General features: G+C 42.1%; 3 protein-coding genes across 3 annotated transcripts; 1 reads left to right on the plus strand and 2 right to left on the minus strand.

Moving 5' to 3' along the window:
• Positions 1-5093: 5093 nt before the first annotated feature.
• On the minus strand, positions 5094-6094 carry LOC306778877 (gamma-crystallin M2-like; the record flags this gene model as incomplete). The annotated part of the gene is made up of 3 exons (XM_079270601.1): positions 5094-5372; positions 5482-5724; positions 6062-6094. The coding sequence occupies 3 exons, from the start codon at positions 6092-6094 to the stop codon at positions 5094-5096; spliced, it is 555 nt and encodes a 184-aa protein (XP_079126727.1).
• Positions 6095-7961: 1867 nt separating this feature from the next.
• inpp5e (inositol polyphosphate-5-phosphatase E) lies at positions 7962-13141 on the plus strand. The gene is made up of 11 exons (XM_079271005.1): positions 7962-7983; positions 8567-9402; positions 9649-9772; positions 9868-9965; positions 10058-10182; positions 10429-10548; positions 10683-10790; positions 11238-11399; positions 11508-11623; positions 11722-11858; positions 11931-13141. Exons 2-11 carry the CDS (start codon positions 8636-8638, stop codon positions 12064-12066), a joined length of 1893 nt encoding a protein of 630 aa, XP_079127131.1. The 5' UTR covers positions 7962-7983; positions 8567-8635; the 3' UTR covers positions 12067-13141.
• Positions 13142-13153: 12 nt separating this feature from the next.
• Positions 13154-18369, minus strand: pmpca (peptidase, mitochondrial processing subunit alpha). Its single transcript, XM_079271008.1, has 13 exons — positions 18317-18369; positions 17134-17336; positions 16957-17036; positions 16795-16877; positions 16556-16650; positions 16273-16373; positions 15885-16148; positions 15652-15744; positions 15427-15545; positions 14595-14685; positions 14310-14372; positions 14062-14206; positions 13154-13969 (listed from the first exon to the last, which is right to left on the minus strand). Exons 1-13 carry the CDS (start codon positions 18361-18363, stop codon positions 13800-13802), a joined length of 1554 nt encoding a protein of 517 aa, XP_079127134.1. The 5' UTR covers positions 18364-18369; the 3' UTR covers positions 13154-13799.
• Between the last annotated feature and the right edge of the window lie 4384 nt (positions 18370-22753).

Genomic DNA, 22753 nt, shown 5'->3' on the forward strand with positions numbered 1-22753 from the left:
AAACTCAGACAATGAAACAAAATGACCGATAATAAATAAAGCCAGGTAAATAAAATATCCCGACACTTCTTGTAGAATCAACAGCTGAATAAAACATCACCAAAGCAGAAAACACATGTTACAGCAAAGCAGAGACGGTCTCACCTGGAGAGGTAACTGAGTTCATTGTTGTACTCACCTGTCTGAATGTGGCAACACAAACCTCACTGGGGGTAAAAGATGCTCAGTGAATGGAGGACCCACCATGAGCATTTCAGCAGGTAGCATGTCAGCCAGACCCAGCATGCACCTGTTCAGGTAACATCTTGGGTGTGTTTGATTTGGTTCACTTAGCGCACTGGCCGGGTGGTGATTAAATCAGTGCTTAATTTTAAAAAACGATGCCAAAGTTCAAAAATGTTAACCAGAACCAGAACAGAAAGAGGTTGTGATCCATAATTTGAATGTATTTCTATGTGACAATGAATTGCGGCCCTTTGTCAGAGAAGCTGCTTGAAGGCCTGCAATACTTGAGATCAAATGTACTTGAGTAAAAGAATTACCGACTTTTAAAAATAAAAATACTCCAGCAATGGTTGTGTTCCAGTAATGTGAGTTAATGTACTTTATTACTGCCAATATTATTTATAAACATAAAAGCCTATATCACAGATCACAAATATACCTCAAATAGACCAAAATAGCTACATTCCAACATGTGAAATCAGGATTGATCATAAACATATGAAGAATATGGATCTGAGAGGACTTTGAGTCACTTCCAGGTGCTGCCAAACAGATGAGCAGATGACCTCCTCTCCACCATGTGACATAAATAATCTCAGTACTTCTTCCACTGTTGCCAGACTCTCATCAGTTTGTGCAAATCTCTTCTTCATAAAAAAACACCTTCATCGCAGCAGTGGACATGTGTTCGTGGTACATCTGCGTGTTTATTCCCATGTTTGTTGTGCTTGTACTGATCTGTGTGTGTGTGTTTTCGTGTGCTGTGATGTCGTCACGGCTGGCTGCAGTCTTTCATTCGGCTCGCTGCTGGAGAGCCCGAGGCCTTTCGACGTGTGCTTGCTGGCTGCAGATGCTATCGGGTGTGATTAGAACAACGTGTTTGTTGGCACACGCGCTCTCTCTGTCTGAAAGCAGTTACACTTGTGACAGCTGCCCCGAGGAGAAAACCCCTGCACCTGCCTCTGTATCTGTAAACAGGTAACAAAATAAAAGTGTGATGTCGATGTGTGAGCAGGAGGGGATGTGAATGGGGCAATTTGCACAGATGAGATCAAGTTGTCAAGGTGCATTGAGGCCATCAAACCACGAAGAGAAAAATGACACCATCCTTATTAGACATGTAAGATCAGTGGGGTCGTGGGGACGGGGCCCAGAGGATCGCTGATGCAAATGTGTGTGAAATGAGGCAGAAGAGTGGTGTGGATTCCACGCAGCATGTCGGAGCAAAACATGACCTCTGGGGAGGATTCAGCCGCTGTGACTCACTGTTTTACACTTTAAACTGATGAACTGTCGGGACGTGTTGGTCCAGTCCAGCAGTTTATCAGTTCCGCCGTATTTGAGCATTTAATATCGTGGATAGGTTTGTGACAACAGAAGCAGTTCATCTGTACAATATTTCAGTAATGCTGCTGGCAACGCCCTCATAGAGAAGATGTTCTCAAAATAATTATGCAAAAACTGAATTAGTGATTTCAGGTTTCATATTTTGATTTATATTTTTGGTTGTATTGTGGTGGTTGTTGGTAATATAAAATGATAAATGGCATAAAATAAACAGTGTCAACGGATGCAAAACCGACAAGAGCCATTCCCCTGTACACATTTAAATATAGACCAGTCAGAGGATTATCCTGCCACACTCAATGACAATCCATCCAACAGTTGACCACAGCTGTTGACCAACCGGCAAACAGAATGATATTGCCAAAATAAATCAATATATCGGCCTCTTGATGCTTGAAGATGAAGTTGTCATTGAACATGAGAACAACTTTCCTTTACCAAACTTACTTTATAGAACTACAAAAGAACCCTCGTCTGTTTAGCAGCATCAACTATTAACCCGCATTCTTCACAACAAAAAGAATGCCACGGGTGCATCATTGGAGAAATCATTTAAGCTTTTTCATCTCCAGATTTGCTCGTGCTATGCAGAGTGATTTTCTGGGTCTCCACTGGCCGAGATCAGCGAGGGGGAAACAAATGGAAACCTGCCAAAACAGGGGAGCTCTGCTTTTGAGAATCCTGCCTCGGGTTAAAAGACGCAGAACTGTTGCGGTCTTTGATCTGCGTTCATATATCCAGGCAGAATAACGATGGCTCCTTTGTGCGGAGCTACTGATGTCTGTGGTGCTGTATACTGCAGAGGGGGGTTTGTAGCCACATGGGTACCTTTAATGAGTTTTATTTTGTTTTGTTTTATCCCCCTCCACCTCATACTCACCTCAGTACACAGAATGATGAAGAGGGAGGGGCGGTTTAAAGAATCAGCCTTCTCTGCACCTTCATGGGGCTAATTATCCAACCCTCAGAGGACCATCTCACAGCTAAAGGAAAAGAGATTTCCCCTCCTTTCTCGACACATAATTCCATATTAACCTCCTTCGTTAGTCCAAATTGGAGCGTGTCTGGATGAGGCTAATATCACTTGGCATTTCCACACTAACTATTCCCATCCACAGGACTCATACAAGCATATGCTGCTTTCCTGATGGATACGAAGGAACACGAGGTAGAAACTCGAGAAATGAAGGAACCAGAGGAATAGATATGACAAGAATCCCTGGACAATCAAGACTGTCAGGAACTACAGTGTACTTGTTTTTTAAACTTGGGTAAACTTCCAACTTTTGTGTTACTGCTGCGCTCAACTAAAAACACACTCAGAATCTTTCCAGGGCTCAGCATTCAACTTTAATCCATCTGTCCCACTTTTATTTTTGAGTAATGTTCACACTCTCAGAAGTCTGTAATCACCGACGCAGACTGGAAAGTGTGCCCTCTCGCAGCACCGGTCACACAATACGCTCCCTATCTCTCTCTCTGTGCGTCTAATGAGAGCGGATCAAATATAACTGACACCGAGGGGAGACAAAGGGAGACGGAGCCCTGGGTGAAAGATGAGGCGAGGTGGAACAATGGCCCTAAATGTGCCATCGCTGCGGCGGCATGGAGCAGCACCAGTGAATGCAGATGATTCCGTAATGAGGGATTAAGTGGTGGATTATGGGTCTTTATTAAGATGTTTCTGATCCTCATTAGGCTGAATCTCGTATCAGGGCATCGATTCGCCGCTCGCTCGCTGGATTGGCCGTTCTCTGGAGGAAGAAGAGATGAAAAGAGAAAGAAAGAGTGAGAAAGAAAGATAGAGAGGCATGTGCTTCTTTAATCCTCCTCTGAGGCGTGAAACAAAAACCTAATCTGGAGATAGGCAGTGATTTATAATGTATCTTTTGTCTGCATTTATCTTTTTAATAAAAGTTTAATTAAAGTATATTTTGACTTGGAAACATAAAGAACAGCTGAGGCTGATAGGAATGACACTAGCTGTGCAGGTATTTTTGGCAAAAATGATATAGAATAGATGATATAGAACAGATGATATAGAATAGATGATATAGAATAGATGATATAGAATAGATGATATAGAACAGATGATATAGAATAGATGATATAGAATAGATGATATAGAACAGATGATATAGAACAGATGATATAGAATAGATGATATAGAATCGATGATATAGAATAGATGATATAGAATAGATGATGTAGAATAGATGACATATAATAGATGATATAGAATAGATGATATAGAATAGATGATATAGAACAGATGATATAGAATAGATGATATAGAACAGATGATATAGAATAGATGATATAGAATAGATGATATAGAACAGATGATATAGAATAGATGATATAGAATAGATGATATAGAACAGATGATATAGAATAGATGATATAGAACAGATGATATAGAATAGATGATATAGAATAGATGATATAGAACAGATGATATAGAATAGATGATGTAGAATAGATGACATATAATAGATGATATATAATAGATGATATATAATAGATGATCTAGAATAGATGATATATAATAGATGATATAGAATCGATGATATATAATAGATGATATAGAATAGATGATATATAATAGATGATATAGAATAGATGATATAGAATAGATGATATATAATAGATGATATAGAATAGATGATATAGAATAGATGATATATAATAGATGATATAGAATAGATGATATAGAATAGATGATATAGAATAGATGATATAGAATAGATGATATAGAATAGATATAGAATAGATGATATAGAATAGATGATATAGAATAGATGATATAGAATAGATGATATAGAATAGATGATATATAATAGATGATATAGAATAGATGATATAGAATAGATGATATAGAATAGATGATATATAATAGATGATATAGAATAGATGATATAGAATAGATGATATATAATAGATGATATAGAATCGATGATATATAATAGATGATATAGAATAGATGATATATAATAGATGATATAGAATAGATGATATAGAATAGATGATATAGAATAGATGATATAGAATAGATGATATAGAATAGATGATATATAATAGATGATATAGAATAGATGATATAGAATAGATGATATATAATAGATGATATAGAATAGATGATATAGAATAGATGATATAGGTTATATATGGCAGTCTCAACTAAGACGATGTCTCAAACGACTTCAACTTGAATGTAAAGCAGTGCATTGCAGAGCTGATAAGATTGTTTTAGAGTGTGCGGGTTTTTGTGTTCAATTCCCCAATCCAGCACATGTGTCTGCCAAAAGATTGGAGATTGTGAAGTTGTTCATTATTCATATGGCGGGAAATAAGAAACCATTCTCTTTGTGAATTCCCTGTAAGTTACAACCAGCAATAGAAGTCTGGCCAGCTCTGGTTAAACTGTGTGAAGTATGAGTACTCAGAATCTTTTGGAAAAAAAGACACTGAAACACAGCAGCAGTTTAGGTTATGACAGTTTTATTCAGTGCAAAGAGAGTCTAGTAGAAGGAGTCGTTGATGCGCTTCATGCTCATGAACCTCATGCTGCTACTGCCCATGTTCATGAAGTTCCTGTACTCGCCGGGCCTCGCGTACATCATCCTGCCTCTGTACTGGGGCTGCTCGTACATCAGCCAGTGGCCCTCCATCACGTTGCAGGACATGCAGTTGGACATGCGGTAACGGTCCATGATGTTGTCGCTGTCGTCCATCAGCTCAGACATCTGACCTCCGAAGTTCTCCCTCTCGTAGATGTTCATCCTGAAGGATCCTCTGTGCTGTGATGCAGAAGACGGGTGTGTTTAACTCAGAACATTTAAAAACACAATTGCATTTTCTAGAGATGTCATCGAGAGTAAATCTAGCCAGGGAGATGCAAGATCTTACCATGGGGATCATGCGGCAGGACCTGATGGTGTCGCTCATGCCCATCATGCTCATGTAGTCGGAGTACTCGCCCCTCCTCATGAAGTACTGGTTGCCCATGTAGTTGGAGCGGTCGTACACCATGAAGCAGCCTCTCTCCACCCTGCAGGACTGGCACCTGCTCAGATAGGAGGACATGTCGGGGCAGTCGTTCATGCACTCGTAGGTGCGGCCCTGGAAGTTCTTCTCCTCGTAGAAGGTGATCTGAGGGAGAAAGTGTTTGGTTGGCACGTGCGAGGTACATGAGAGTTACAGGTGTCATATGTTCAAGCGGCACGTTTACTAAAATCTTTCATTTTTCTGCATGTGTCCATTGACATTTTTAGAGCTTTTTCAATGAAAACAGCTGCCTGCTGCGGCCAAAGATGACACTGAGCTGTCAGAGTGAACCAAAACAGTGAAATCGACGGCCCAAAAACAATGGCGCTCAAAGACCCTTTAAAGCTTAAAAACAGACGACTCAATGTGTTTAAAGGCCACAAGGGCAATATGTAGATGAGCTGTTCAGTTCTGAAAATGAAAACTACCAGAAAGAGCTTACCTTGTTCATCATGTTCATTCCGGTGGAAGTCATTTTGCTGTTAGTGGGCTGCTGCTGCTGCTGGTCCTGCTGCTGCTCTTGCACCGAACTGTAACTCAACCTGGTTTAACCCTTTGCTTTTATACCTGACTCACAGACTGGCCCTTTTGTCTAAACCCCCTGAGCCAGCATCAGTGCCATAGAAATGCACAGAATATGGAGGGATTGTCCACATTTCCAGCGGCTGGCAGAGTCAGAAACCCTTTCAGCAGTCACAGAAAGGGTGAACGGGTTAACAATTGCAGGTCGCACCTTGACATTATGCTGTTTTGTCAGCGAGAACGTACTTTTTTTTTAATCACATGTGAGTCATTTGCAAAGTCGCTGTATTTAGCTCGTAGTGGTGCATGTGGAACGTTTTTGCGTGTTCAATTGTGTAAGTCTCATGATATAACACTCAGTGAATGACCGACATGTAAATGCATACTAATAATGACTTTCTGAAAGTTAAAAATAGCCAAAAGAGTTAGGTTAATGTCACATCCCGATGAAATATTCTAACTCAATTTTAAAATATGTGAGGTTATTTTGTGATGATGAACTCTAAATAATCTAACTTTAGATCTAATAAGGCTGTTGGAGCATCCTACTTAATATGTGTTTGTAATAAACAGTGGGTGTATCAGACCCTGTTCAAATGTGTTTCATAGTTTAGATACCTTTTGCTTATTGTTGCAATCCACATCGCTTTAATGCATGTTTTAAACATTACGTATAGTATTACCCATATGAAGGATGAAATGTTGATCGATAAGAAAGCCAACATTTAAAGATAATTAGCATATAAGCCAAATGCTGCAAAATGTAAAAACTCTAGATATGATACCTAAAAGTACCTTTACCTTTAGTCATTTAACAAAACTTTAAACTTGGACCATTTCTTTAATTTACTAAAAGAGTGACGCAGTAATTAAATCAATTCTCTCTCCCTCACATATCATATCGTTATGCTTCATGTTTTCTTTGTGTGTGTTTTTCTTATTAAGCAAACTGGGCAACAAACTGCATTTTGTTGCACAACAGGGTTGTGTGGATGAGAATTTCACAAATGTTGTCCAATCAGAAGAAACAATGTCTCAGTAGTAAGTGAAGCACATTGTCCTGTTCAGTTTTCTACATAACAATAATTATAACTTCATATTCACATCAGTTTATTTGACATTGCCACAACAATACATTTTTTGTATACAGTAATCACAGCGTAATCAAGGATTTGAGGCACAAGAAAGGAATAATATCAAGCTGCAAAACAATACAGTAAACACTTGTTATTTCTCTCCTGCTAATGCAAAAGAAAAAAGGTTTAGGACACTGGTACCATTAGGAGATAATGAAGGTACAACATACAGACAGACTACGATCATTTGCTCATTCCTGTCTCTCTATTTAAACACACTCGTCACTTTTAACATTTCATACACTTCACTTGGTTTACAGTCCTGTTATCTGTTTTTGTGTGCACTTTATTCCATATCCTATGTTACATATCTTATTGTACATTTCAAATATGTTTCTATTTCCTGCACTGTGCTGACTGTTTTTGATAGTTAAATGTTATTTGATAGTTAAGTGTTATTTGATAGTTTATGTTATTTTGATAGTTCAATGTTATTGTTTATTGTTGAATGTTATGCACCTTCCGCCACGACAAATTCCTTGCAGGTGAAAACTTGCTTGGCAATAAACGGTTCTGATTCTGATTCTGATTCTGATTTTAGCGGGGTGTACTTTCACCTCTAAACAGAGGGGGGCGCTGTGACGAATGCTCTGCTCTTTGTCGTGACTCTCTTGTCTTGGTAACAAGATCTGTTGTCAAACGTTGCTAAGGAAGTAATTGAGCTACTCTTAAATTAGCCGCTCTGAAACCAAACAGTACACCAGAGGTAACTTTATTTCAACGTGATGACAATGCCAGAGTTATAGAAGACAGAAACTACCCACATCAGCCGTTTATGAATACGGTCTTTTAAACGTTTGCTTCAAACGTTAGCTGAGCTAGCATGTGACGTTATATCGCCTCTATAGCATGTTATAGCTAGATTTTCTGACGACTGTAGGCTAGAAGGTTAGCTAAAGTTAGCATTGTAACCGTTTATATTTAAACGTGACGTGTTGTCTGGATGATAGGTTAGTTAGCTGAAATCACGGAGCTTTTGTTAAGTTATTGGATAACAACGCGACTCAGTCTCGGACTCTTAACTAATTTAGAGCGCTAAGGCTAACATTAGCATAATAAGCTAGCTCACGCAGCTAGTATTTATTAACAGTAACTAAAGATAGTTAGACAGCACAAAGCTATCCCTAACTAATGCTGCAAGTTTAACGACTGTGAACACTGTCTTCTACTGGAAATAAGCATGTTATAGGTTATACAGCAAACCCTCTTTGTATGGTTTACGAGGCTAAAATAAAGGCTAATTTAAAGCCCAACATCTCATTGAATGATTTTCTGCCCTGTGTGTTCAGGTGCATGTCAGTGAGCGATGAGCGAGCTCCACCCACCTGATCGAAGCTGCTCTCAGACATGACAAGAGGATGACTGAGAATGGAGAGCACAGCCAGATCCACCGGTCTGGTGAAGTTTCAAAAGTCAAGACCTCATTAGATCCCAAATCCTGCAAGAACCACAATGAGGCCCTTAAACTCACTGCTAGAAAGGCCGAGGGAGAGATCAGTCCATACCAGCCTCGGCCACCCTTACTACCCAGGCTGTCAAAGTCCAGCAAAAGTGTCTCAGTGGAGGAGACCGTGAGAGCCAGGAGGCTGAGAAACAGCCAGGAGAGTCTGAGTGACCCGGTTGAGACCGGCTCCTCCACAGACTCGCTTAAAGAGGACCAAACAGCTCCAGGTGGGTTCGGTCTCAGCGATGACGCCCCCATCCGGACTGACCAGGACTCCGACGCGAGACTCCTCTCTGCTGTCACGACGGGATCCCCAGTCTTCCGGGACAGAGGTAGCAGTCTCTCCGAGTATGAAAGGAGGCCCCACAGTCAGCAGAGCGACCCCACGGACCACCGAGCGGGGCCCACCAAGCTGCGTCTGTCTCCAGTGCAACCCACAGGGACGCTGCCCGCTCTGGAGAAGAGCTTTGCGTCAGCCCCTTTGAGGGCTGCTAATAGGATTGACAGGGATTGTTTGGATTACGGCGTGTTGCCGAGAGAGAAACTCCGGGAGAGACTCCACAGGAACCTGAGCGACAGCCGGCTTCTGGAGAACATGGGGTCGGATAGTGCCTCAGTCAACTCCATGAGGTCCAGCTACAGCGTGCTCAGCCCCATCAGACCGCAGGACGTGAGGAACAGGTACAGTAAGCAATGGTGTATATCCTGACCATGGAGGTGATATCATCCCCAGGATGGAAGTGAAGGCTCTTTTGGAAGGCTTACTCTTTATGGTGTCAGAGAGAAGGCTTTTAAAGACCGGTCTGTTTCAAGAGTACCTAAGATCGGTCTGAGCTCTGACCAAGCTTCACCTACCTACGCCTTGTGCCAAAAGGAAATTGCTCGAAAGAAAGTGCTGAGGTTCCTTTCCGGTGTGTGTTTTCTCAGGAGCTTTCTGGAGGGCAGCGTGCTGGGGAGCGGTGCCTTGCTCGGGGCTGAGGAGCTGGACCGCCACTTCCCCGACAGGAGAATGGGCGTCTACGTAGCCACTTGGAACATGCAGGGAGAGAAGGTAGCGGAGGACATCGTGACCCAGCAGCATCTCCCAGACTAAGAACCATTTAAAGTCGTACTACTGAGTTGTAACCAAGTTTCTATTGTTTTCAGGGGCTTCCAACAAACTTAGATGATCTCCTCCTTCCAACGGATTCTAAATTTGCACAAGACTTTTATATTATTGGGGTCCAGGAGGGCTGTCCTGACAAGTGTGTTATGTTTTCCTTTGATTTGAATCATCATCACGGAATTAAAGTGAGTTATTGTAACTGATGGTGACTGTGACTGTGAATGTGTGCAGAAAGGAGTGGGAGACCCGTCTCCAGGAGACTCTGGGCCCTTACTACGTCATGCTATATGCAGCATCACATGGGGTTTTGTATCTCACTGTATTTGTCAGAAGAGACCTCATCTGGTTCTGCTCAGGTAATAAACTCGCTCCTTGCTTATATTATGTGTGTTTAGTGCAGATTATTGGAAGATGATTGAAATATACATGACTTTCTGGTACACAGTTAGTTTTTAGTTCATCTTTATTGTCCATAAAAGCATTTTGTTGTGGTGACATGTTTCTTTTATGGACACTGCACATCCTTTATGTTTGAGTCTATCTGATTGCACTGTTAAGGCTCTGATACTGACCACAACATTGTGTGCTGTTGACTCACGCAGAGGTGGAGCATGCCACGGTCACAACCAGGATCATCTCTCAGATCAAGACCAAAGGGGCTGTGGGAATCGCCCTCACTTTTTTTGGCACTTCCTTCCTCTTCATCACATCCCATTTTACCTGTGAGTAGTTCCCCAGAAAGTTGGGGAGGCCGCAGACTGAAGCAGTGATTTATTATACCAAGATAAGTAGATAGATCGATAGGACCAGTTGGAGAGTTGTACTAAAGTCTTCTAATTTCTGATTCTGCTTCCAGCCGGAGATGCCAAAGTTTACGAGAGAGTACTAGATTACAACAAGATCATCGAGGCTCTAGCTCTTCCCAAAGGCCTTCCAGACACCAACCCATATCGCTCCACAGCATGTAAGACTCCATCATCTTGTGGGAAAGACGTGACAAATCAAAACAACTTGGACGGAGTCGTCTCAACATGATCAAACTTTAACATATTAACCCGCAGCAGTCAGCCTCATATTCTGGGTTGAAATATCATCTTGTGGAACATTCTGGAAATGGGATAAATTATATTTTACTCATTCGTCATTTTCAAAAGACAAATGACTTAAACAAGGTATTCCTTCACTGGATTCTTGTCGGTTCACAAATGATGCATTTCTGCACAAATTGCTACTTCTTTTTCCCAAATAGGTTTTTTTAGCTGCAGCAATTCCAACCCATTCTTTGACCCTGCTGTTGACTGCAGAATAAAATGTATTGTTGTTCATGTACGGTACTTAGTTTCAAGCCTTGGTGTTGATAAGAATAATGGCTGGTGGTCTGATGATCACAGGATGTCCTTTTTAATTGTAGCTGACGTCACCACAAGATTCGACCAGGTCTTCTGGTGTGGAGATTTTAACTTCCGGCTGTGCAAAGACCGGGTCGACGTGGAGGCCATCATGAACCGCACAGTGGGCGGAGACATGGGCCCTCTGTTGGAGCATGACCAGCTCTCCAAGGAGATGAAGGACGGTATGCTCGCATGTTCTCTGTGAAAACATTTCTAAAAGTTTATAGAAGTAGGTCGATGTGTGTTTGATTGATTGTCATCGTGCGAATGTGCTGGCTTTCCCCTTCCAGGTTCAATCTTTAAAGGTTTCCAAGAGGCACCGATACACTTCCTCCCCACATACAAGTTCGACATCGGCTGTGATAACTACGACACAACTTCTAAACAGAGAACGCCTTCGTACACAGTAAGAAAAAAGAAAGAATATCAAGCCTCCATAATAAGCCAAACATTCAGCATATTATGGCTCTCAGCCGGGTTGAACCTCTCCGTGCGCGTTCACAGGACAGGATCTTGTTCAGGAGCCGGCAGGCTGATGACATAAAAGTGGTCAAGTACACCAGCTGCTCCAGCATCAAGACCTCAGACCACCGGCCCGTCGCCAGCGTCTTCCAGGTCAAACTCAGGCCGGGCAGAGACAAGTGAGTCCCACTGACCGTCATTTTATTTAGACTTCATAAGTCAGGTGTGTATCATTTGTTTGTGTTGTTTAGTATTCCACTGGGCGCGGGACAGTTCGACAGAGACGTGTACTTGGAGGGCATCAGGAGGAGGATCACCAGAGAGCTGAAGAGGAAGGAGGCCATGAAGAACCAAAGGAGCAGCAGCAGCATCTGCACCATCTCCTGAACCCTTAAAAACAAACTCTCCAGACCGGAGTGGATTGAACTGTGTTCCAGAAACTGGAATGGACAACCAGGCGGGCGGAACAAAGGACCAATAGGAAACCAGAGTTGTCTTAACTACACAGAGCCCAGTGCTGGCGGTGGCTTAGCAGAGTGCGCCCTCTGTTGGTCATTGTTGGGAACTGTCTGTGTGTGGCTGTACCTGAGGGCAGACACAGGTTTGCAGACTCAGTCTGGCCTTTATTTATTCAGCCCCCTCCACTCAAACATGACAGACTGAAGGGGGGGGGGGGCTGCTGCCGTCGTGGCTTACTCTTCAGTCACATGCTCCGGTGTGCACTGATCTAACCTTAAAGGCTCCGTTTCGGCATTCGTTCTCTCATTTTCTTTTTTGGTGTTTCCGAAGCATCAGGAACCAGGATGTTACGTTTTCCTGTTTTCAGATGCCTTGTGAATTTGTCATCAAATATAAATGTAAAATGAATACGAACATAATTGCATTTTGGTGGCACATTGAGGTGCACTTTCTAAATTGAATTTCAGCATCTGCCATTGGTCGATTTTGACGTGAATTTAGTTAGCTTGTTTTGTAGGAGGGAGACGATATACGCCTGAACGCTTCAGTCAGGAGGTTGTTACTTGTTACACGCTACTGTTGAATTTCAGGGAGAACAAATGTATTTGACAGCTTGTATTTAACTATTTTGCAGGAACTCACTAAATATGAAAACGCCTGTCACCTCTTATTGGGCCAAGTGATCCTTCTCAACTTTAACTGTAACTCGATGCCTTACCCTTCAGCTCCAGTGTACATGTACTCTATGTAAGTTACCATTTTAATGAATACTGCATTCCCAGCATGAAGAATAGTCTGCTCTAAAAAGTGCCTGTCAGTGTTGTTTTTATTTCCATAAGACCTTTTAACTTTATCTGCATATTTTTATAAGTCACTCTAATGTAACATCACAAACAAATAAATAATAATTTGTTTGTTGGCTAAATTTTGTACAAAACCATTTATTTTATCCTGTTTATATATATATATATATATATTTTAATTTGAAAGGGCATCTACACAGCCACAAAATACAAAAAAAATTGTTTTCAATCTCTTTACACTCACTGATACACGACGACAGAACACATGACTTCAGTGTGGAGGACTAATTGGCTAGTTGTGAGGTTTCTCACATCTACCCCCAAAAAAAACTCCAAGGATTTCTTTATTCATATTTAACCATCACTTTGTGTCGATATCCTACATTTGTGAAGAGACGGCTCAAGATCCAGCTCTAAAACCAGTCGAGACACTGCTGGGCATGTTAGCCGCTCCCTTCTCTCGCTTATATGCTACTTCACCTTCCCAGTGTAGGCGTCATTCATTCATAAACTTAAAGATAACAGGTTGGTATTGGGGTTTTGAAATGGGAAAAATAACACTTACATTTTGGCTTTTGGGGCGAATTGTTCCTTTAAAACCAAACTCCTGCAAACCACCCCAGTAAATAATGAAATGAGGCTTTCCTGCCCACAATCAATAAATACAGATACTCCAACTGTAGTTCGACAAAAGGTTAACGGAGAGTAAAATGTAACGTTTCCTTTACAATCACCCCTCTCAGAGGTACAGCCGGGAGCGCCGGGGTATTAGTCCCCTCCCAGAGCGAGCTGTATCAAGTCCTGTGGTGGGAGGGAACACGAGTGTAATCTTCCAGTCCAGTATATTTACAGCGATGACTATCGGAAGAGGCGGTACATGCGGGGCAGACGTCCGTCCTTGCTGGACAGGGCGGCCTGGATGTGTTCGTACGAGGGCAGCTCCTTCAGGTCGCCCAGAGCTGCTACTGCGGGCTTACTGCGCAGCATCTTGGTGGTCACTCTCTTAATGTCACTGGCTGTCACGTTGCCTAGAAATTAGTAGTGGACAAGTCAAAAAGAGAAATAAAACAAGTACCTCCAACAGGCATTTTAAGAGCGCTAAATTCTGGTCAGTACTCACTTATTAGATCACACAGTTCGTGTGGCAGCTTTCTCTTTCCTGTGGAGAGAACCTGGCGGCCAACATCTTCAAAAATAACCGGCCTCGACTCGAGGTTCATCATCAACATGGACTTGAGCTGAGTCTTGGCCCTCTCCAGCTCCATCTGGACATACGGGGGAGATGAGAATGGTACACTTCCATTGTTTCTTTGATCAATATCGCTTAAGTTGTGGTGGAGTGCCCGGATAGTGAAACACAGCAATTACCTCTCCTGCGCTGCCTGCCATCTGAATGAACTCTCTGGTTATTATCTCCACCATTTCCCGCACCTGGAGACGAATGCAACAATAAGAACACGAACATCACAAAAGACCACATCAACAAACAGTCACAACAGGAAGCCATGTGCAAGTTTTGAAAACAGAACAATTTGTAACCACGTTTTGAAGGGATAACTGCAGCAATTTAACTGCGATTGGTAACAAAAAGTCCTATTTGGTTCAAAGGGACAATAAGACATTTGAACGCCGCTGTGCTGAACCGGAACCAACCTGTCTGGGGTCTGCACTGGCATGAATACACAGCAGACCACTGTCCTCATAGCTGTGATGGTAGGCGGTGGCATTGTACATCCAATGATGCCTACAACCGACAAGGAAAACCAACAGACTATTAGTGAAACTGATATTAGTGAGTTAACAATTAGGGATGTTCCTCACTACTAACTGTCCTTGATGTTTAAAAAGGAAGATTAAACGTAGAGCAGTCGACTAGTTTAAAAGTTAGAAAACACTCAAAATTGAGCACAATTTAATCTGTAAGATCCGAAAAAATATGGAGTCTATTATAGCCCTTTGAAATCACATTTTTTAACAACCAAAACTGTATATTAAATGCTGCTGACATCAATGTTTATATTTGATAAAGCGGGGGTGTGGTCTAAGAAGAGTCACAACTTTGTTGACACGCTAGGCCGCTAGCTTTAGTCTGTAGCATACATGCTAGCAGCTAAGCTAGTTTTCGTCAGGCGGCAACCTCCGGTGCTGCCAAGGGAAGCCAATGTGGAAGTGTCTGAAACCGTGCACTCTCTCCACTGAACAGCAGGGGGCGACTCCTCCGGTTGAAAGAAGAAGTCCAATTGTATGGAAGTCAATGAGAAAATGTCTACTTCTCACATGATATATTGCCTCATTGTGAACATGAGTTTATGGTCTCAAGCGCTGCTGCAGGAAGAGCAGTGGCTCTCCACAGCAACAGCTGAGACAGCACATGCAAACATCTAATTAAAATAAGCTTAATTAACCGACTAGTATTTCTGGTGGCGACTAGCAAGGGCAGCAACGTTTAATCGACTAGTCGCGTTGATGTTTGTGAGACGCTCACCTGTTGAGCACGTTCAGGTAAAGGCGGGTGAACATGCCTTTCCCGGGTCCTCCTGCCGAAAAGGAGCCACCTCCACCCATCATCATGTTGAGCACCGCGAACGGGATGAAGTCGTCCTCCTGCGAAGAGAAAACTTGTATTTAATATTTGGGAGCTTGTAGCTCACATGCATCAGCCCCCCCAAGTTGAGACTCTTCAGGACAGCCGGGTACCGTGAACACCCACCAGGAAGGAGCAGCTCTCCAGGCCGATCATGATGTGGGTGAGCTCTGGGATCGGGGTGGGGCCGAGGCTCACATCCGACATATCCTTCTCCATCTAACAGCATAAAAGAAGAGGTTATTATCCTTCCAGACGAACTGTAGCAACAGTTCTGTAGCAACAGTATTACCCTTAAATAAGCAGCAGATAGAAGACAACATACAGAACCATATCAGCTCCAAACAATAAAACCCAACCTTGACGATGCCACCAGTGTACTGAGCCACAGAGAGGTCCACGTTGGCCACAGCAGTTGCTCCCCACACCGGCTGCGCACCCAGCAGGTACTTCCTGGCACATTCAACCAGCTGCTCGTGCTCGATGCCCACGCCGGCCAGCACCATCCGCTCGGGACAGTAGTAGTTACGCAGGTAGTCGTGGAGCGCGCTCTTGTCGATCTTGTCCACGTTGTCTACGGGACAGAAGCGAGGCAGCCCGACCGTGTTGCCTCGATATGCGGCCTGGAAACGAACGATGAACAATACTCTTAGAACTCTATCATAGTTCTAAGAACCGCCATTTTTATTGTGTCGCTGTCTCACAGGGAGCTGCTGCTGGAGGGTTTAAAGAAACGATGAGACTCACAGCGTGGATCATCTCAGTGAGTAAAGGTTCAGGGTCTGGCCTCATGCTCAGATCTTCCAACTCAAAGCGTACGGCCATTCTGGTCATCTCGATCTCGTCATCTGCACGGAGACGAACACAGACAATCTCAGGCCGGCAGGAGACACACAGACACTCGGTACAGTTGCCGCTGATTTGTAAGTTGAGTTAAGTGAAGAAGAGAAGACAGTAACACTAATACATAACAACAATGAAAATGAATACTTAATACGAACACCAGTAACAGGGTGAAGAGTGGATTTACCCAGCAGGCGAGGCTGTAGAACAGCATCAGAGAGAAGACTGACCACCGTGTCCAGACCCTTCACTTCAGCAGACACAGCGTACATGGTGGTATCCCTGCACATCAAAATGAGTCATGCATCACACGTACAACAGCTCTATATGCATACTCTCCAACAGAAGAAAGGCCCCCAAAGGAAGGTAATAATACACAAACGTTAGCTTTATAACACAGAAACAGACATTGAGCTGAAAGACTACCTTGATGTTTGGCAGTCACATATCCCTCCGTGTTTTTCCAACGTGAGGAGGATTTCATCTTTACTCCCGTACTGAGCTGTGGACTACAGATTTAAAACGTCATCTCACGTGCCTCAACATGCTTGACATTTCTCTTTGTGGTCTTCACTGTGTTGTACTTACAGAAAAGGCGAGTTTCTCTACGAAGTGGCTTATCCCACTCGGGTACTTTGCTTCATGTCTGGATCCAGAATTTACTAAAACTAAAAATAAGAACGAGAACAAACGCATTGTATCTACTTCAGCCAGATCCCAGAGACAAGAGGATATTGTGAAGTGCATATAACTGCTGTCACTTACTTCCGACTGTGCAGAACTGACCAAACTTGTTTTGGGAAGCGACTTTGAGGCCATTTTCTAGAGTAGTGATCTTGGTCTCGTATTTCTCCAGACCATCCCCAGATGCGAATACAGGTTTGGGGATCCCAGGCAGCGGTTCAGAGAGGGAGATATTTGGGTACCGGCCACCGCTGCTGTACTTTCTGTAAGCTGCGATCCCGAACCTTTGAGAAAAACAAAGCAATGCTCCTTTAATGTATTTCAAGCGACGTGAGGCCAGTTGTGAAAACAGTGTTTGAATCCATAACTTCAGCAAAGATAGAACAATAGCCACACATTAAATATTTAGTGTGTGCTGTTTGAAACAATACCTCAGGTCTTTGTCCCTACACTGTGTTTTATTTCACTGTAAATATTGGACTTTTCCTACAGAAAATTTAAGAATTGTTGAAGGAATATACCTGGAATTTACCTTTAACTTGTCAACCATCTGTACTTTTTATATTGTTGTGCATTTTTAAGTTGTGCTGTGCATTGCAGTCAAACATGTAACGCAAAAAGGAATAAACACCAGTTTATTAGGTACACCTGACCTAGCTCAAACGAATGCCGTCTTAATAAGATATACCGGTAACTTCTAATGTTCAGCTTGTGTTGAAACTGTTTCAGAGAGTTGTTGATTAGACTGCATGGTCATGTTGAAGTCTTATACTGAGGAGCGTTTCTTCATATTTAGTCTAAATTCATTGAAAATGTATGAAATAAATGGAGTGAACTAACGTTACATTTTAGACAACCCTCTCAGTTGTAGTTATGAGAAGCACAACCTCGAAACAAATATCACCTCTTTAAAACGGTATCAATTAAAGTGTAATAAACGGTAAAAGCACAGCTACATCACCTACACAATGTACCGTCTTTATCTCTACAGCCCCCCTCTAAACACCGGTGACTTTATTTACTCGTGATGCAACATTAGTCATCCTGACAGCAAGACCACCGCTTCTTAGACGGCTAACACTTAGCATCGAGCTAACCGAGCGAGCTAACCGTGGTGAGGAGGACGTACAGAAGTTATGACGCTGCAGTTGTCAGGGAGATATTTGACCCCGGCAGTACTGAATGTACCGCTGATGTTGTTTCCCTGTTTTTAACTCGAGTCTGGCGCTGACATAAGAGCATTTATTTTAAAAAACAAATCTACCTTTGAACACCACTCCAGGTTCTACATCCTGACATGTGAGTCGCCATCTTGGATCCTCTGTGACCAGACAGTAACCCGGATGATGATAAAAAGTTTCCTGAAGCACTTCCGCCACAAACTGCCCCCTACCCTTTCTGACTGTAAAGCACAAACAAACAGCTATATTTATTATTTAGTTTGACAATATATTTTGCTGTTTTATAACCTTAAAGAGTGCTTTAGAGAACTGTATTTGTAAATGGTTAAAATGTATTGATTTTAATCAAATCTACCTACATCAACCAAACATCTGACTTAACACAGATTCTGACCTAAACGTGTTAAAATGACAAAAAAAACCGACATAAAAGATCAAATATGGATCTCAGTGAGCCGCAGAGTTGATGTGAACCAGACAAATGCTGCTTCAAACTGTAACACATCTCATGTTTTCATCCTCTGACTGTTTTTAAACGCAGTCTGATGACTTCTGTGGGTTGGTAACAAACTCAAAGCTGTCCTGTGATTATAGCTCAGTGCCAAAACACATGATAATGGAGGTACATGACTCAAGTCCCAGCTACAAACAGGTACAGCAGCTCATTAGTAACAGTACGTAAGTTCTGACACAAAGACATAGCTGTATGTTCACTCTAAATTCCTGCTTTTATATATAAATATATATATATGTATACCCCTTGGTCTTCCTCATGCTTTGTGTCACTTTACGATTGGCTAATGGGAAAATAGTGTGCTTACTGAAAGCTGCTTGCAAAGATGAAGGTTTATTAACCCTTAAAAACGACTCTGTATCTTTGGGCTCTGGGATCCAAAACAGAACAATTGATCCTTTAGAGTGGTCTGCAGGCCAGGAGCATTTAGCTACACAAATCAATTCTGACACAGAAGTAGGCCAGCTCTAACATAACGTCACCACTTCCACCTGATTTTAAAACATTCAAGAGCTGCAGGATTTAACGGGACATTGACAAACAGCAGATTTGACTAACTAAGTGAATGACATCCCATTAGTACCACAATGTTCTCCATCTTGCAAGCCAGCACAGTTTTATGGTTGATTTCTCAGCTTTCACGCTGCAGCTCAGCCTATGAGCTCCAGGATACCATCCACACTCTGAAAGAAGAGAACCTCCACCTGCAGCACCGACTGGAGAACCTCACCCGGGCTCTCAGGGACTTGAAACATCTGCTGAAAGGTAACAGCTGAGAGCTATCTTGTAATTGAATTTTAAATGAGTAAATTGTCAGGATGAATAGCCATTTGTTTCACATTTAACACAGTTTCTGAGGGAGAACGTGGCGCTGAATTCCTGCACGTCTGGAAGGAATGGTCCCAACACGGTGAGGTGAAGTTTGACATTATGGAGCAGACCCGGTTTTGGTGGGTTACATTTGTCTTTATCTTTTCCAGGCATTAGTGCCGAGACTCACCAAACGCTGGAGCAGGCCCTCTGTTTAACTGAGCTCCATGGAGCTGCCAAACCCACCTTCATCACTTCGGGATTCCTCCTCCTCTCACCGTTTGTCTCTATGAATCTCCTGCTGCTGTCCTGACTCCGAAACGCCGACATCGTTCAACAACTCCACCTGGATCAGTGTCTCTATTAGGAAAGTATTTGTAAATGTAATTATTATCCTACAGTTAATAAATGAAATGCAGGACTAGACTTTTTTTTTAAATAGGCCACTGAGGTCTTTTTTTGGCCTTTTCAGTTGTATCCGCTGTAAATGTTCTCTCTCTCTTCTCTAAACTGTCGGTTATGCAATTGTCGTCGACAATAAATCTTTTAAACTCCTGTCTTTTGTTAGGATTGGCTTTACTTCCTCATTGTTTGCGATCATATGTTCATATGGCACAAGGATTCAGACCAGAGGTAGCATATCAACAGTTACTTCTGTAGCCAATGGGTCTTTACCTCAAAGAAACCTCTTCTAACATCTACGTTAAACTGTGCTCTCACACAGATTATTTCTGGAGAACTGGGATGCTACACCTCCTTTGGTGGATTTATGTGTTTGATGTCCTGAATCCAACAATATTGCATTTCGCCTGCTAAATCAGTCTTTGTCTGCTTAATTAAAATGACCCCTCCTGCATAGATTATAAATCGGTGCATTTGTACTTTCATTTCCATTTGATTATGTTGAATGGATCGTCAATTTACATTTGCAAGGACTTCATCTGGCCCCAGTAGACATGTGGCAAGACTGCAGTGTCTTAGCTGCAGCCAAGCATGTGAATAAACGAGACAGAAGCCGCTGCATGCAGCTGCTTCTTCACGTACTCGTCCCCCCTTTTAACGTAAGACGTCACTTCATGGTTGAAACAAGACTCAGAGTCGACACTCATACCAACAGCTCTGTGAGGCTGTACTTAGGTATGTTTACTGTCCTACTTTGCAGACGAAAGTTTGCTCATTATCAAACAAAGTCCAGCGGATGCTGATGTGAATGTCATCAGTTTTTCAGGTGTTTAATCATAAAATACAGTATTGTGAATGAAGATTTTGACTCAAAGATGGTGATAGATGAGAAGTCACAGCATCATCAAAGGTTGTTACAGTTCATCCTGAGGGGGATATGAATGTTTGTACCATATTTCATAACAAACAGTGACGTTTCACTGTTGTAATTGTATAAAAGGATAATCATATAAACCTATGAAGACACTAATCGTTGTTCTTTTTGTTCCTTTGTTGTTGTTTTTCTCCCTTACATGTGAGTGGTGGGAAGAGGCGGGTAATGTTCCTGTGTCCTTAACTGCTTCAATGTGTTGTCTCTTTTCTCTCTGAGAAAGGTATAAATAAGTATAAAGTTACAAACATTTACCTCTGAGCACCAACATCTATTCAGTTCATCCTTGAGTCCAACACGACGTTTGTGCCAAATTTGAGTAAATTCCCTTTCAGGGGATCCCGAGATATTGCGCTTAAGCAAATGGGACGGACTCCCAGAAAACATAATGGCTTCGTCTACGGTTATTGCCGGCACGGTGGAGTGAAAAGGAAAGTCGGGGGAATGACCCAAATTATTAAGATTCATCATCTGTACTAAATTGCGTGTGCTTAAACTCCATCTGCTGATGCAGATTGTGTGATAGGGTACCATCAAAGCTCAAGAACAAGCAAAGGGGCTCTCAAGCTGAAACTTTCTTGACAGATGTACTTTGTGTTAAATCAATCTCATCTAAGAAAACAATAATCTGAATATGAGTTGAGTCACATCTTTTATAGTCGCGCTGAAGAGCCACCTCCCTAAATGCTTGTCCTCGGTTTCTCTTCATAGATTGATTGAGTGTTGCAGCAGCAGTCATTATCATCCCCCATTAACCTACATTTAAGAGCAAACAGATAAACTAGCACTTACACATTAAACTGACAAATCTGCTGAGGCGTCGATCAATGAATGAAGTTGGAATATAGGTCTGTTCCAACATCAGATTGAAAGATGTACACTTTTTGTGGAAAACCTTCTCAGAACAGCGACAATCACATATGGGTGTTATCTTAGTATGTCTATATGCAGATACACATTTTATAGTACCGCACTTCTTCACTCACAATCAGTGGACTTTTTGTGTGGAGAGTGTAGTGTTTTATCATTTCTGCTTCTGTTTAATTTCTAAATAATGAGTATGCACGTAATGGTTTTGTGCTTCAGTACAAGCTGTTGTCTTTTAATGAGAATTCACGGTGTTGTGTGTGTGTGGGTGTGGGTGTGTATATGAAAGGAGTGGGTGGAGGTCGTCTACTACATGCGTGTGGCTGTTCTCTCCCAGCTGGAAGCTCTGCAAATGCATCAGGACAACAGAGGTTGTGCTCAGACTACAGACAGACAGACACTGACTGAAGACGAATGGGCTGATTGCAAAGCAACACAGAAAATAAAATCCTTGGACACGTGCAGAGTAAGTATCAATACTCTCAATGGAGTGGATGAAAATGTGTTGCAACATGAACATCTTGTGAATCTTGTCTTATATTTCGTCCGAAGTGCTTTTTTTTGACTGCTTGTACCTTTACACTGATTATTCAGTGTAGTGTGTTGTGTTTATTCAGCTGTTCATATTTCTCGTTTTCATATCATATGCAAATTAGGCTCTCATCTAGTTCCTGAGGGCACCATATTGTTTTTGCACAGCATGCACTAAACCAGCATAGAAACAAGCACTGGATGTGTATTTCTCTTGTTTATCTGTTGAATGCATGTAAGCAGTTTACTTTGCTAAATTCATCTGGTAGTTGTCAGGATGATGATAAAAGAGAGTGCAAACCAACAATGGTTGTATTGTTTCCAAATGCTTTTTCTGTGCACACATTGGCGATAAAACTAACCAAAGAAAATAATTACATGCTTTACAAGATGGAGTAATTCAAATCATAGGTTGTGTACTATTAGCAAATAACAGTATAAATGACCAAATAACATATATTTTGG

The sequence above is a fragment of the Melanostigma gelatinosum genome, assembly GCF_949748355.1.
Source record: "Melanostigma gelatinosum genome assembly, chromosome: 6".
Lineage (NCBI taxonomy): Eukaryota > Metazoa > Chordata > Actinopteri > Perciformes > Zoarcidae > Melanostigma > Melanostigma gelatinosum.

Coding starts and splice junctions, on each gene's coding strand:
- pmpca (XM_079271008.1), bottom strand. CDS start 18,363: ATGGCGACTCACATGTCAGGATGTAGAACCTGGAGTGGTGTTCAAAG. Junction 14,686..15,426: donor TACCTGAACGTGCTCAACAG/GTGAGCGTCTCA, acceptor TGTCGGTTGTAG/GCATCATTGGATGTACAATG. Junction 14,373..14,594: donor CCAGTGCAGACCCCAGACAG/GTTGGTTCCGGT, acceptor ATTCGTCTCCAG/GTGCGGGAAATGGTGGAGAT.
- inpp5e (XM_079271005.1), top strand. CDS start 8,636: ATGACTGAGAATGGAGAGCACAGCCAGATCCACCGGTCTGGTGAAGTT. Junction 10,183..10,428: donor CCTCATCTGGTTCTGCTCAG/GTAATAAACTCG, acceptor TGACTCACGCAG/AGGTGGAGCATGCCACGGTC. Junction 11,859..11,930: donor CTCAGGCCGGGCAGAGACAA/GTGAGTCCCACT, acceptor TGTGTTGTTTAG/TATTCCACTGGGCGCGGGAC.